This window comes from Neovison vison, chromosome 12 (assembly GCF_020171115.1).
Source record: "Neovison vison isolate M4711 chromosome 12, ASM_NN_V1, whole genome shotgun sequence".
Classification (NCBI taxonomy): Eukaryota; Metazoa; Chordata; class Mammalia; order Carnivora; family Mustelidae; genus Neogale; species Neogale vison.
Genome location: NC_058102.1, coordinates 58,105,563 through 58,122,186, shown reverse-complemented (window position 1 = coordinate 58,122,186; position 16,624 = coordinate 58,105,563). Strand labels below are relative to the sequence as shown.

At 39.0% G+C, this 16,624-nt stretch overlaps 1 protein-coding gene across 1 annotated transcript; it reads left to right on the top strand.

Moving 5' to 3' along the window:
• The first annotated feature begins 463 nt into the window (after positions 1-463).
• On the top strand, positions 464-16,327 carry WBP11 (WW domain binding protein 11). Its single transcript, XM_044226762.1, has 12 exons — positions 464-662; positions 2,201-2,316; positions 3,189-3,220; positions 4,062-4,155; positions 6,430-6,626; positions 8,103-8,236; positions 8,451-8,650; positions 9,068-9,259; positions 12,003-12,104; positions 12,532-12,825; positions 13,793-13,975; positions 15,305-16,327. Exons 2-12 carry the CDS (start codon positions 2,253-2,255, stop codon positions 15,736-15,738), a joined length of 1,926 nt encoding a protein of 641 aa, XP_044082697.1. The 5' UTR covers positions 464-662; positions 2,201-2,252; the 3' UTR covers positions 15,739-16,327.
• Positions 16,328-16,624: the final 297 nt, after the last annotated feature.

Genomic DNA, 16,624 nt, shown 5'->3' with positions numbered 1-16,624 from the left:
GTCTACCTATGTTCTGTGCGCCTGGAAACTTCCAGACGGACTTGACGCTGGGAAAGCGCAACAAGTGCAATAGCAAATATTATGCAGGGATCCACTTTCAAACAGACACTATCTGTTTGATAGAGATCGCGCTCGCTTACATCAAGAAAAAATAAAAATAAAAAACTAATACAACTCCAGCCTACAAAGACTGCAAAACCGCTCCCGCACTGGAATCCGCCACTCTCATTCAGCCCTATAAACTCAACTTCCGGAAATTGAGTCAAACTGTCTCGGGCAGTCTTCCCACCAGCCAATCACCTATCCGACCCTTTTCGTTTTTCTTCTTTCTATTGATCTAAAGAAGTGTCAATCAACGTGGTTCCGCTCCCTGGGGGCGGGATCTTAGCGGAGAGTCAACTAATTCGGTACTGATTTGCAGCGGAAGAGACTCTGGTCGGAGAGTTCTTGGTTACTCTCTATGGTGCCAGGGCGGAGAAACACTTAAGATCTGAGCTTCTTAGAATAGGAAGTGACGTAAGAATGGCGGAGGGGCGCGAGCTTTCAAGATGGCGGTGGCTGGGTGGCTGACCGGCACGCAGAGGTGAAGGCCCCTACGACGTAAAAGAGGCCGAGAATCGTCCCCTCCCCGCTTCTCGCAGTGCCAGGAGTCCAGCAGAAGTGTGAGTGTGCAGAACTGTTTCACTCCGTTTCTTCGTCTTTTCCCGCCCTGCCCCGGGCCCGCGCAATTGCCGCGGGGACACCAGGCCCCTCTGCCCGGTTCTTCCTCTTCGCGGCTTGGGTCTCCCCGGTCACGGACCGGGGGGATCTTGGAGCCAGGGGCCGCGCGGCTTCCAGCAGTTAAGCAGCTGTTCTTAAGTCGGTTAGCGCCGCCTCCTACCTGTGCTCGTTGACCGGTTGCTTTAGATTTGACGTCTTCTTGTACCTCGAGTCAGGGTCAACCGTCGCTATGGTTTCGGCAGTTGCTGCTTGTTGCTTCTCTTGGTGGATCTGGGCCCCGACCCACTGCAGCCTCTTCGGTTCTGTCGCCCGATTTCCCTGCGGTTGCTGCTTTGGGGCAAAAAGTAGTTTGTGCAGACTTAGGCTCCGTGGTCTTCTGTAGAAACTCTAATTCCTGTCTATCCTTTGTTTCCCTTGTGGGAGAAGAGGGTCAAAACAGGAGCCCGAGGGTCCTTGAGAGAGGACAGCAAAAATGGTAACGGGCCATCAAAGACAGGAGAGCCTGTATTTATACCAGTCGTGTTTCGGCCTCCCTTCTCCCCCACTCCCCGGGTTTTCTGAGAAGGAAACCCTGGACAGGAGAAATTAGTTGCCCTTGGAACAACTCCGAAGCATTTAGCAGAAATCAAGGCATTTGAACGCTTGCTGAAAGAGGCATCAACTAATGAACTTTTCTGAAAAATCATTAAGGAAAGGTATAATTAATTGTATGGGCTACACCTCATGATCTTCCCTTTCACACCCTTTAAAAGCCTACTTTCAAAAGGAAGTAAATTTGTCGACTTTACTATTGGGAAGAATAAGTATTTAAAAGTTAAACAATTGAAATAAGAGAAAGGAGTGATACAGTAGTATCTTCGGGTAATAAAAATTTAGACTTGCAAAGCATTTTTTCTCAGTCATCCCTTTCAGATACCATTAAAAAATAGAAATCGGGTGCCAAGTAGGTACTAGTAGAAAAATACGTATCTGGACATTTTTGGACACTCCTTCATGTAATACTTCGATTTTTAATATTTGCACTTTTAGTTATGTTTTAAGCTCTTGAGAATCAAGAATTATATGTGAATTAGAACTAAACTTGCATTAAGCAGGCTTAAATTAATGAGTTTTTACTATCTTACAGATGTTGTGAATACATGTGAAGAAAAACCATAGAGAGGGACAAGGGTGACATTTATTGTTCAACCCACATCACTACTTCCATTTCCTTTTTATTCCTCTTTCACTCTACATGTAAAGAAGGAAGAGTGTAGGGAAAGGACTAATGGCTTTTCATATTCATGGTTTATCCATGTTGTTGAAGCAGTTTCTGATTTTTTTTTTTTAGTTTCAGAGTCAGTCCGTGATCTGTTTTAAAAAAAAGTTAATAATCAAAGGAATGTTACTTTTCAAGAGATTGGTAGAAAGAAATTTCATAAAATAAAAAGAAAGAAATTCTGTAAATATTAGAAGAATAGCTATTTCTTTGTTTTTGCAGGTTTTTTTGTTTTTCTGTTTTAATGAACAAGTAAACCATACAAATTGTCAACATGGGACGGAGATCGACATCATCCACCAAGAGTGGAAAATTTATGAACCCCACAGACCAAGCCCGTAAGTGTCCATTAGTGTAGAATGATAAACAAGAGGAGTGATAAATTTGCAAACACTAGAGAATCTGTTACATCTTAATTATAAACTCAGCATTCATTGCTAGGTGTCAGTTGTATGAAGTTATTCAGTGTTGTTGTGGGCACATGATGAAAACTTTAAGCATGCAAAAAAATTAAGATCCTTTTTTTTTTTAAGATTTTATTTATTTATTTGACAGACAAAGATCACAAGTAGGCAGAGAGGCAGACAGAGAGGAGGAAGCAGGCTCCCTGCTGAGCAGAGAGTCCAATGTGGGGCTCGATCCCAGGACCCTGGGATCATGACCTGAGTCGAAGGCAGAGGCTTTAACCCACTGAGCTACCCAGGAGCCCCTAAAACCCATTTTTTTTTTTTTTTTTAGTATTTTATTTATTTATTTGAGAGAGAGACAGTGAGAGAGAACATGAGTGAGGAGAAGGTCAGAGAGAGAAGCAGACTCCCCATGGAGCTGGGAGCCCGATGTGGGACTCGATCCGGGGACTCCAGGATCATGACCTGAGCCAAAGGCAGTCGTCCAACCAACTGAGCCACCCAGGCGCCCCCTAAAACCCATTTTTTAATTTGATTGACTTGCAAGTGGAATTGGCTTGAAACTTTTTGTATTTGAAATTTTGGACAGATTAGTTTTGAGAGCTTACAACAAAAATATCTCAAGATTTTGGTTGGCATAATTAAGGGTTGCTGTTGGCATCTGGTGGGTAGAGGCCATAGATGCTGCTAAATATTCTGCAAAGCACAGGATAGCCTCCCACATTATTGTTATCTGTATTAAGTTGGACAAAATGCTAGTGTTCAAGATTTGAAAAGTTTTGTATTTTCTCTCTCTCTTAAAGGAAAAGAAGCCCGGAAGAGAGAATTAAAGAAGGTAGGATTTCAGAAGCATCTTCTTAGTCTTAGGTGATGTTTGGCACATCTTATTATTTGGGATTAGCAGATTTCCAAACAATATTTACAGTTATTTGTCAGAAAAGATACTTCATGCTTTTTACAATAAACAATAAAATTTATTAAGCCAAAATGCTATACTTGGAAACTTAACCGAAATAACTTTGCAGATAAGTTCATGATGGTTATCATAACATTATATATTTGATTATCTTTCCCACTGAGTTAAATAAATATCTTCGAAAGGAATTTTTTTTTCTGTTAAAGCATATTGTTTTGTTAAAAGCAACAGAATTAGTGAATGGAAAAAAATGTGATTCTAAATGACTCTGTGGGTTCATTTTCCTCATTATGTAGCCGTTGAGTTTGTGGCAAAGTGTTCTCCCAGAATAAGACCGTATTTACTTTTTAGTATCATTCTTTAACACACTGAAATATTGCAGATTTTTAATAGTTTTTAACTGGGTTTTCCTGGTTCATTGTTTAGCATCAAATCCTACAAAACTTTTCTTTAGTTTATAATTTTAGAATTTAGCCCTAAAAAAATCTTAATTTTTTTTAAGTAATTACTTAATATATCACAAAATTTAAAGAAATACCTGCCTGAGAAAGTTCATATAATAAATAGTGTTTATCTTTTTGTGTAAAGTTAAAACATTTTTTGAGAGCCAAAAATTACGTAGTCTTGGTTATGGTAGTTGAAACAAGTGATCAGAAACCAAGGATAAGTTCAACTTCAGTTTCAGTAGATTCTTGATGCAAATCGAAATAAAAACTCAGGAATGTCCAGTTTCTTGACATAGTGCTCTTTTTTTCCTAAGAACAAAAAACAGCGCATGATGGTACGAGCTGCAGTTTTGAAGATGAAGGATCCCAAGCAGATTATACGGGACATGGAGAAATTGGATGAAATGGGTAAAAATTTATTTTAAAAGGCTAGATTTTAGAGCAGGACTAACAGTCTGATACACAAAGGCAGGCAAGCAGGTAATGACAAAGCAGCATAGGCATGAGAAAAACAGAAAAAAAGCATGAAAACATTTGACACTTGGATTTAATTTTAGTGTCAGACAATTTAAAATTGAGTGATGAGGAGCATTTGCACTCTGGGGATCTCCTCTAGAGTTAGATGAATGCCGTTATTTAGCCTGAATTAGTTATTGAGGGAAGACGGAAACCTGGAGTTTTTGTTTTATTTTTTTAATGTTGGCAGCTACCATGTAAATCTAAATATTAGACTACCATGAATTTATCAATTCCCCACTTTTTCCAGCATGAAGACAAAGACAATTGACCCACTAAGGTGGTAGAAGAAATCATGAAATATTTAAAATCTAATTTTATAGAATATCTTATGTATCATATTGGGCTTTCTCTTTTTTCACATTTCTTTGAATAATTTTACTCTACACATTTTCAGTATCATTGCTTTTGTCATAACTGGAATCACAAGATAACTGCATGTTATTTTTCCTTGCATCTGAGTTGCTTGAGAGTTGTCTATGTGATGCTGCTGCTGGAAATTTTACCGCAACCCATAAATACCCATTTTTTAATACTAGAATTTTTAATTTTTCTGCCCTTTTTTTTTTTTGCATAATGAAATGATTTTGGCAAGTTTTGTTTTCAGAAGTTACTCAGTTTAAGTGGCTTGCCAAAAATCAGTAAGTGAAAGAGGTACAGTGGATTTCAGTGATATATTAAATGGGTTGAAAAAAAAATTCAGCTGTGTGGGGTTATAGTGTATAGTATACAGTGTGCTCTCTTAAATAATGTAGCACAGCTCATGCATTTAGCCTAGCAAGAGTTCTGGGTCAGATTGCATGATCCCAAATCGTTCCCAATTCTGCTGTAACTGATCCCATTTGTTGCCTCTGGTTTAAATACTACTATGGGCAATTGTTATCCCTGGGACGTCAAGACATTAAATGACCTAGTAAATGAGTTCAGATTGATTCATGTGGTTTTTTAAGAAGATAATAGGAATAACAGGGGTTTATTGAGCTCTTATCTTGCTAAGCACCAGTTTTTTTCCAGATGTTACAATTTTTAGGTGGGTGTATTACCCCTATATGGGGTATGGGCGAGAAAACTCAGGCACAGAAAGAAACTTTCCTCATGGTCATGCTATTAGGAATTGGCAAGCTGGGATTAAAACGCAGGCATTCAACATTTTTATTAATCACACTAAGAATAGTATGTCATGTAAGACTACCTTTGGAATAAATCAAAGTAGAAGGAGGTAGGGAAGAAGATAATTAAACTTGTTATCTGTTAAAAGAAAAAAAAAGGAAAAGGGAGAAGGGAACACTGTTCATCAGGGCTCTAATTATAATGTTTTACAATTTATGAAACTCAAACTAGTTAAGGCAAAAAAAAAAAAAAATACATTGACTCCCATAATTGGCAAATCCCAGAGGAAAACTCTCCTAGCAAGCATGGGTATCATTATTAAGACTGTTCATCTGCCTGGTCTGAATTCTTATTAGCTTCATTCAGCATATCACTAATGAACTTCTTGGGATTGGAAGTGGAAAATGGGTAAAGAATTAGTGCGAAACAAGGTTAAGCTTGAGGTAGATTTTCTTCCTCCTATAAGCTTCACTCTTATATCCACATTTAAAGTCTCAGGAAAGGATCTAGTTTCAATTTGGATCATGCGCCAGTTGATCTCTGAGTCTGTCACTGGGGAGGGAAATGTAGGGAAGAAGGTATAATTGACCAGGCGAGCTTGGGAGTGTTGTGCTAGCAATCCCTTTTGGGACAAAAGACCTGAAATTAAGCCCTGTGTTGAACACATGGAAAAAGAAAAGATTGTATGGTAGTTAGAGAACAGCAGTTTGTTATAAAAAATAATTAAAAGTGGTGAGCTAGACACCACTGGATATTTTGTGGTCACGTTCAGTCTTCAGTTTCATTGTGAAGTACTTGATGTCCCCATTTCCCAGATGAAGAAGCTAAAGATCACAGAATTCAAATGCATAAGATCTCAGAATTAAATGACAGGTCTGACTGAAGCCTCACAATACCAAGTTGCACTTCTTTTTAATAAAACTTTAAAAGTGTATACCTAGTCTGAAGCCTTTTTAGAAGTTTTAGTGTATAAGGAGATTTTATAAAATGATAGAGCTGATACCTAAATGAAGTGACTTTTTGTGTTGGATTTCAATATCTGCTCTTTTCTCTTAGAGTTTAACCCGGTGCAGCAACCACAGTTAAACGAGAAGGTGCTGAAAGACAAGCGTAAAAAGCTGCGCGAAACCTTTGAACGTATCCTACGACTCTATGAAAAAGAGAATCCAGATATTTACAAAGAACTGAGAAAGCTAGAAGTAGAATATGAACAGAAAAGGGCACAACTTAGCCAATATTTTGATGCTGTCAAGGTAATCAAATTTCTTGATTAACTAGAGAGATAAACTAAAATGTTACATTTAGATTTGCTCTTAAAATTGTTAATGGGAGAACTGGTCATGATGAACTTCTTCCTCTTGGCAGTTTCTTGTCAATCTAAACCTATCCCATGAACCAGCAAATTTAATGTTACATACTTAAAAGAGCAATTAATCCATCTGCCAACACAGTAATAGCCAAAAACTGGAAATAGCCTAGATGTCCATTAATAGGATAATGAATAGACAAACTAGTATATTTGTAAAATTATATGTACTCAACAATGAAAAGGAATGCTCTACTAATACTCAAAACAGCATGGGATTAAGAAAAAAATTTTTTAACATTAATCTCAAAGCATGTTGAACTTCTTTTATAGTTAGGATTCCATTTGTATGAAATTCTAGAACAGGCAGAACTATAGATGAAAGCATTTGGTTTGTTTTGTTCTGTTTTTAAGATTTTTATTTATTTGATAGAGAGTTCACAAGCAGGAAGGCAGAGGGAGAGGGGGAAGCAGGTTCCCGGCTGAGCAAAGACCCTGATGCGGGGCCCAATCCCAGGACCCTGAGACCATGGCCCAAGCCAAAGGCAGAGGCTCAACCCCTGAGCCACCCAAGCGCCCCAGATGAAAGTATTTGTAAAAGTATTTGCTTTGCGATTGTTTTGGGGATTGATTGAGAAGTGTAAACTGTATGCATTTGTCAAAACAGAATTTAGGGGCACCTGGATGGCTCAGTGGGTTAAGCCTCTACCTTCGGCTCAGGTCATGATCTCAGGGTCCTAGGATGGAGCCCCGCATCAGGCTTTCTGCCCAGCAGGGAGCCTACTTCCCCCTCTCTCTCTCTCTGCCTGCCTCTGCCTACTTGTGATCTCTCTCTCTCTCTCTCTCTCTGTCAAATAAATAAATAAATTATTTTTTTAAAAACCCCAATTTATATATTTCATTGTGAATTTGTCCAAAAAAGTAAAAAAAAAAGAAACCTAGTTGTATCATTTTTTGCAAAGTAAGTAGTATAGGTCCCATTTTACAGATAAGGAAACTAAGGAACTTGCTTAGTCATACAGCTAGTATGTGGCAGAAATTCAGCAGACTAATTTTAGAAATCCAAGCTCTACTACTGAATATATACTATTTCTAAGTCGGCTGATAAATGCTGTTTATCATCCAGAATATTTAATAGAGTGGCGTTGGTCCTAGACACTTTTAACAGTTGGGATTTCTATAAACCGCTATTTCAAACCATAACCCAAAAGGAAAAGTTAATGATGGGAGAAAAACATCTGAGGTTTGTTTCTTTTAAAGGTGATAGGGATTTTTTCCATTCATTGACCGACTTTGGATTGTTTTTCCCTGATACTTGTGTTAGGTGGGAAGCAAATCCAGGTTATAAAGCAGCAGATACTGAATTTTTAGTGTTGAGTTTGTGGATTGCCCTGATACTATTGAACTTTTTTCTCTGTTTCAGAATGCTCAGCATGTGGAAGTGGAGAGCATTCCCTTGCCAGATATGCCACATGCTCCTTCCAACATCTTGATCCAGGACATTCCACTTCCTGGTGCCCAGCCACCCTCCATCCTTAAAAAGACTTCAGCCTATGGGTAGGGAAGCGGTAGCATAATTAAATAACACTTCTTAAAATACCTTTTAACTGTCCAGTGCCAAAATTATTGCAGTGGGAATTAAAAGGCAGTGTGAACGTAAGCAATTCCTCACTTGAGTAAATGTAGAGTAAGAAATCCCTTGAAAATATTTTAGAAGAGGAAATAAATACCTCATTACTGTGAATGTGATTATTATGGAATTTTCTTTCAGACCTCCAACACGGGCAGTTTCTATACTTCCTCTTCTTGGACATGGTGTGCCACGTTTGCCCCCTGGCAGAAAACCACCTGGTCCTCCCCCTGGTCCACCACCACCTCAAGTCTTGCAAATGTATGGCCGCAAAGTGGGCTTTGCCCTAGATCTTCCCCCTCGTAGGCGGGATGAAGACATGTTATATAGTCCGGAACTTGGTAAGGAGTGACTGTTCCTTTTGCTCTTGTGACCTTTCCGGTGTCCTTTTTTTTGTTGGCCCTGTTTAACATCTGGTTCACTGTCCTCAGAACTTGGGAAATAAATGAGGTTTACATGTACATACTAACAAGATGGATAAATCGTAGAATTGACCCAAGTAAAAGCAGCATACATAAGGAAGTAAAGAAGTGTTTATTATGTTTTAAATTAGACTTTTTTTTTTTTTAGAGAAGATTTTTAAAAAATTGTTACCAAATGGAAATAATATTGTCAGACTGTGTGAAGAACTGTCATATACAGAATCATTTTACATAATGAAGTTACTCTGACTTAAATAGCACAATTCTCTCTGCTTTGGTATACCATATAGAGCAGGGTCCAATCATCTTTGTTTCCTGATCCCTTCTCCTTCTCAGCTCAACGGGGCCATGATGATGATGTTTCCAGCACCAGTGAAGATGACGGGTATCCTGAGGACATGGATCAAGATAAGCATGATGACAGTACTGATGACAGCGACACTGACCGATCAGATGGAGAAAGTGAAGGGGATGAATTTGTGCACCGTGATGATAACGAGAGAGACAACAATGAAGAAAAAAAGTCAGGTATGTGCAAATGAAAGTTCCATGGCTTGATCCGTAAGTAGCACACAAGTTGAAGGTCCTGATTTATTAATGCATCTTTGAAAGTAATTTTGAGCTCTATTCATTCTTACATCTAAAAGTTCCGGACATGTAATACTTGGTGGACATTTGTGGATTTGGATAAGAAAAAAGGAGAATAACCACATAACCATATTGAGAAAGCTATAGTCACATTATTGTTTTTTGGTAAGTCTGCTTATTTACATTTGAAGCCATTTAAGTTTTCTGCGTTCATTGTGTCTCACATCAGCCCAGACCATATTATAATTTAGCTACACCTGTGAGTGGAATCATCTAATGGAAGCATCCATAATGTATGATGTATGTCCATTTGATTATTATAAGATCAGACTGAGTTACTTGTACTTTTAAAAAGTCTTTTCTTGACATTCATCAAGAAAAGAGTTGTGATAGATACTGAATAGTACAAAGTACATGATGTGTCACACCTTGGTAGTCTTTTAAGTCTTGAGTTTCTTTTAAGATTGTTCTTGTAAGGGTGTCTGGGTGTCTCAGTGGGTTGAGTATCTCAACTCTTGATTTCAGCTCAGGTCATGATCTCAAGGTTGTGGGGTCAAGCCCTGCGTTGGGCTCTGCCCTCAACGCAGTGTTCCTCTCCCTCTGTCCTTCCCCCTGCTTGTGCATGTATGTTTGTGCTTTCTCTGTCTCTAAAATAAATAAATAAGATTTTTTTAAAAAAAGAAATAAATTGGTTTTGTAGCATGCACCACTATATTTATGTGGTTGTAATACTACTGTTGTTCATATTTGTAATGATGACAAATCCTTGTCCTGATACTTAACTTTTTTTTTTTAGATTTATTTATTTATTTGACAGAGATCACAAGGAGGCAGAGAGGCAGGCAGAGAGAGAGAGAGAGGAGGAAGCAGGCTCCCTGCTGAGCAGAGAGCACAATGCGGGGCTCGATCCCAGGACCCCGGGATCACGACCCGAGCCGAAGGCAGAGGCTTTAGCCCACTGAGCCACCCAGGCGCCCCTGTCCTGATATTTCTTAAGAGCCATGGTTTCAGGGGCACCTCAATGGCTCAGTTGGTTAAGTGTCTGCCTTGGCTCAGGTCATGATCCCAGGGTCCTGGGATGAAGCTCCATTTTGGGCTACCTGCTCTGTGGGGAGCTGCTTCTCCCTCTCCTTCCTGCTCTTGCTCTGTCTGTCTCTCTCTCAAATAAAAAAATAAAATCTTAAAAAAAGACTCATGGTTGCAAACCAAAAGCTATCTTAAAAGGTGCATAGAGCTGGTAATAAAGAATTATCTAGGACTTACATAGAAGCCAGTACTACAAAAAGAAAGCCCTTAAAGCCACGGCAGCTTCATTTTTCTCTGGCATTGTGTGATCCTTTGCCTCATTTTTCTCTTTTCCTGCCACCTTGTTTTACTTACATGTATTCACCAATGTACATGTGCTTAATGTGGCTCTCCTACTAGGATTTGACAATTTATCTAATATTTACACTGAGTTTTTACTATGTGCAAGGAATTTTCCTAGACAAAGGGTACAAAGTAAAGAAAACTAAAGCCCTGCCCACGTGGAACTTTGTAAATGTTTACCAACTAAGACTGCTCCTGATATTGCACCATTTAGCATAATGTTTAATAGCGGATAGCTTCATTTATCGGGTTAAAAAAAAGGTCCCTTCCAGTCTTAGTTTGCTAAGTTTTTTTTGTTGTAAATATGTTTAAGTGTCTGTTCAGAGCTGTTACGGTTTTTCTTTAAGTTGTTTATTATAATGGGCTGTATTCATGGCTTTTCTAATGTTCAACCTTATCTTACATTTCTGGGACCAACCCTAAATGTCTATGATGTGTTTTTCTTTTAAAACACTGTTGGATTCAATATGGTTATAAAATTGGCCCTTGAACAACACAGGGGTTAGGAGCACCAACCTTCTACACAGTCAAAAATCCATGCATAATTTTCAAGTTCCCCAGAACTTAACTACTAATAGCCTATTGTTGACCAGAAGTTTTACTGTTAAGATGAACTGTCAATTAACACGTGTTTTGTATGTTGCATGTATTATATACTGCATTCTTGCAGTAAACTTCGCTAGGGAAAAAATGATGTTGAGAATTCATAAGGAAATACAGTCACGGTACTATACTATATTTATCACAAAAACCCATGTGTAAGTGGACCCCCCTCAGTTCAAACCCATGTTCAACAATCAACTGTATTTTACAGTAGGTTAGTTTTAGAATCAAGGCTGTGCTGGTTTCATTAGTTCTAGATTGCATTCCATCTTTTCTGTGCCTTTTGACAGGAAATTTCTATTTAATGTTTGGCTGAACTTCCTTATTAAATTATTTGGGCCAGGTTAAAAATAGGTTTCTAACTACCATTTCAATTTTATATGTTCTGGTTTTATCACTTCTATGGCCAATTTTTGTGGTTTATATTTCTCTAAATGTCTTATCATTTTATCTGGGTGTTCCATTTTAACTGGCATAAAATTATTAATAGTATTCTTTGAATTTTACAGATCTTAAATCACAATAGCAGTTTACCAACCAGTTGGCACTTCTTAGACTATCTTTTATATGGCTGACTCTTTCCAACACTTAGTTTCTGCCAAATAGTGGGCAGCAGTCCTATCTATTGCTTTCTAGTTCTAGTATTATATAGTGTGCATTTGCTGAATTTTGTTGTTCCTAATCCACCCCATTCTCTCCTTCCACCCTTTAGGTCTGAGTGTAAGGTTTGCAGATATGCCTGGAAAATCAAGGAAGAAAAAGAAGAACATGAAGGAGCTGACTCCTCTTCAAGCCATGATGCTTCGAATGGCAGGTGAGACAGGGAGGAGAGTAATCAAATCACCTCTCAAGGATTTCTTCCTGCCAGTTCCTTTGTGTACATTTTCCCGTTTAGTGTATCAGCAACCCTGAAGTGAGTAATAAATCCTTATTTTACAAAAGTTATGGTTTGGAGACATTTGGAGACTAAGCTGCCAAAGTTACCCAGCTAATAAGTGGTTAAACTGGCATTTAAATCCTGGTCCTTGTTCTAAAGCCCGAGCTTGTTTCACTGTGCTCCACTAGCACAGATGAGTAGAATATTGTTTGATTGGTCCACATCCAAGTAGTTTATTGAAGAAGGCTCTTCAGTTGTTAATTTTAAGGAAGCACTTAATTGAGCATATGTCTTCAGGCATCACTGTTTTGTGGGCTGTAAAAAATGAAGCCACTCCATTTACCTGGTTTAATATTTCTCTTAGGTCAGGAAATCCCCGAGGAGGGACGAGAGGTAGAAGAATTTTCAGAGGATGACGACGAAGATGATTCTGATGATTCTGAAGCAGAAAAGCAATCACAAAAACAGCATAAAGAGGAAGCTCTTTCTGATGGCACATCTACTGCTTCTTCACAGCAGCAAGCCCCCCCACAGTCTGTTCCTCCTTCTCAGATTCAAGCACCTCCCATGCCGGGACCACCTCCTCTTGGACCACCCCCGGCTCCACCCTTACGGCCTCCTGGACCTCCCACCGGCCTTCCTCCTGGACCACCTCCCGGTAAGTCAGCACTGCTACATTGTGAGGAAATAACCAAGTCTACCTGTGATCAGAGTGATGAATTCATTCCAAAAATATACATCATTGGTATCGATGTTTTTTCTTCTCCTAGTATAAGTCACAAAGAGATAAAGGAAGTAAGTTCATTTTTTCCTACAGCACTGTTCACAGTTCATAGTACTTCTGACAGCCATCTTTTTCTCCAAAGCTCTTCTCTTTTCAGAGTCATGTAGTTGAGGTTAATGGGCAGAAACTGGCTATGAAACTGGTGTTTTCTTTAGTACTGTTTTTTAATATGACAAGATGACCCCATTCAAAATTGATGGCTAGTGGGACTAGGGCACAGTAAATACTAACAGGCATCCTTCTTTGGTTGGGAATTGTTGGATGTCGGTCTTTAGAAACAAAAGGAATCAGTGTTAATATAATCTTTGGCATGTAAGAATGAAAAGGTTATTTGAAATTTGAACTTTTATAGTCTTTCATCCTATAGTTGTTAAGTTAGATTTTCTTCACTTGAGTTCATCATTTTCTGATTGGTCTTGCAGAAGCACATTACCAGTCATCTTCAGTCATCCTTGCTATGTCTTCCGGTGTTTCAGGGGGAATCCTTAAAGCACCCTGCTTTATATTCCATTTTCAGCTTTTAAGAGCCCGTTTAAGAATTATTTTCTTTATACAGTTCCTAGCCCAGCTGAGCTGAGCTATTAAAAAAAAAAGCAGCAGCAGCAGCAGCTATGCTTTTTGTCAGTACTGGCAAATAAAGAGAAATGATCTGTAACAAATCCAGTTCCATGTCTCTGGTGCTCAGATATTTGTTGAATGAATTCTTTTTCCACCTACATTTTGATCAGTTTTTGAAGTTACCTGATTTCAAGTTGCCAAGTCAGACCACACTTGAGTTACTTTTATATCAAGTTATGACTTCCTATGTATGTCTCTTAATTTGTCATTTTTCTCTTTTCAGGAGCTCCTCCATTCCTGAGACCACCCGGAATGCCAGGACTCCGAGGGCCTTTACCCCGACTTTTGCCTCCAGGCCCACCACCAGGCCGACCCCCCGGCCCTCCCCCAGGGCCACCTCCAGGTCTGCCTCCTGGCCCTCCTCCTCGGGGACCCCCACCAAGGCTACCTCCCCCTGCTCCTCCAGGTGAACCTTTTGATTTCTAGTACAAAAACTTGACCACTGTATATTTCATCTGCTCTAAGACCTATTTTCACATTTTAGTTTCCTAAAATCAAGGGGTATCCTAAAATGATGTTTTTTAATTGCTTTTGGCCTAGGTTGAAGTTGAGTTCTTCCACAGGGTATATGCACTGGATTCTGCCTTCCTGTGAGGGACTTTTCCCAGGCAGAGACCACTTTGGATAAAATTTGCCATTTGAGTAGAGCGTTTGGGGAGGGGGAGCGCAATTGTGAAGTTATTCCACATATTTCTATATATTTGCATGAGTACAGAGTTAAAGTTTGAAAATAAAAGGCAGATTACCTTGTGCTCTTATTACATTTGGTAGGTGTAGTTCCAGTTCATTACACTATCCCAGTTTAATGTGAAAACCTCTTCCTAAACTGCCCAGCTTGGACTTTCAATGGTATCTGGAATAATTATGAGTCTGTATAAGCAGTAGTATCTTAAGTTCAGTGAAATTTAGTATTTTATATTTGGTCTTAAAAGTGGCATTTGAAGAAAATTAAATCTGCAGTTTTGGGTAAATGACAATGGTATGTCTGAATCATCAAAGGTTATGAATTCTTTTCTAGTAGTGGTAACATACTATGATTAGTTATATTCATGTACCCTAATGGTTAAAATTCCATTTCCTGCCTGTTGGGTTACCTTTTTCAGGGGAGGAATGGTGTAGAAATCAGTAAATAATGCAGGAGGATCAAACCCCCCACCTTGGCCTTGATGGTATCTGCACTATACAGCTAGACTAAAGTCTTGGGCTGTCAGATCTGAAATTGGACAAATTTGAAATCATACTTGAAACCAGTTGGTACTGTCAGCTTTGTATTAAACTTTTTTTTTTAACATTTTATTTATTTGACAGAGATCACAAGTAGTCAATCAGAGAGGCAGGCAGAGAGACGGGGGGAAGCAGGCTCCCTGTTGAGCAGAGTGCCTGATGCATGGCTCAGTCCCAGGACCCTGAGATCATGACCTGAGCCGAAGGCAGAGGCTTAACCCACTGAGATACACAGGCGCCCCTGTTTAACTTTCTCTTTATTTAGTACATTACTCAGGAAGAAAACCTAAGTACAGGGGTACAGATTGAAAGTGAATATTAATTCATAATAAAATATTCCTTAGTATCAAAACATATTCCTGAGTTTCAGATAGTAATAAGCAGCATGGTTTTAGCTTATTTTCTGTAAATTGCCAATTTTTAAAAAACTGTCAACCTGTTTTTCACATCCTTTATAGTAGTTACAAGTTATCCTCGTAGTCTTCATCTGCCCGTTTTCTCCTTCATTTAGGTATCCCTCCACCTCGTCCCGGCATGATGCGCCCACCTTTGGTGCCTCCACTTGGACCTGCCCCACCTGGGCTTTTCCCACCAGCTCCGTTGCCGAACCCAGGGGTTTTAAGTGCTCCACCCAACTTGATTCAGCGACCCAAGGCGGATGATACAAGTGCAGCCACCATTGAGAAGAAAGCAACAGCAACCATCAGTGCCAAGCCACAGATCACTAATCCCAAGGCAGAGATCACTCGATTCGTGCCCACTGCATTGAGGGTACGTCGGGAGAATAAAGGGGCCACTGCTGCTCCCCAAAGAAAGTCAGAGGATGATTCTGCTGTGCCTCTTGCCAAAGCAGCTCCCAAGTCTGGTCCATCTGTTCCTGTCTCAGTGCAGACTAAGGATGATGTTTATGAAGCTTTCATGAAAGAGATGGAAGGGCTCCTCTAACAGCTTTTAATGCCAGAGCAGGTTTCTGTTCATATCAGTGGTTCATGGGGAAAGAGGCTCTTTCTAAACTTTGTGAAAGAGCGACTTTCACTGTCAGGGTATTTTTAAATTTCAGTTCAAGGAATATCCTAAAGTTTAGCCTTGTTCAGAATTTATTGCATATAAGAGAGGATTATTTCATTCAGAATAGATTGGTTATTGAAGCAGTGCTGCTAATATCCATTCCCTTTCATACCACCGTGTTCATCCCGTTTGTTCCCCTTCTCCAATTCTTTGGAAACTTGTGATCAGGGGATCTTTGTTACTTACTTGTTTTGATTCTCTTCTTGTGTGCAGTGGGCACTGGAGTAGAGATTTCTGAAAAAAACAGTTTATTTTATGTCATCTTGCCTTTTGTGTTTGAGTTATTTTAATATTTTCTTGTAAATATTTTGTAATATTTTAGTGAAATGGATCGCAGTGTCATTTCCTAATACAAAGCAAGATATGTGGGAAGAAAATGTACAATTCTTCGATTAAAATTATTTCCCACTGACCTAAACTTTGAGTGTTTCGTGAAATAAATAAATAAATGTTCTACACCAAGATATCCTCTGTGTTACTGATAATATGTAAATACAGTATCTGTGTTATGGGTAGAAAAGAAGCAAATGTTTAAAAATTGTGTTTTAAGGAACTACCATTGCTGGTACACAATGAGAATCTTACTGAAAATATGGTTAAAACTAAGTTTTAAATTTTAAGAGATAAAGAGAATTATTTTCCTTCAAGATTATCATACTGGCTTTGGAGAGATTTAGAGGTTATTAATTGCATAGAACATGAATCTTTTCCTTAAAGATTGTGTATTTTTCCAGAGCTCTATGAACTGACACTAATTAACAGG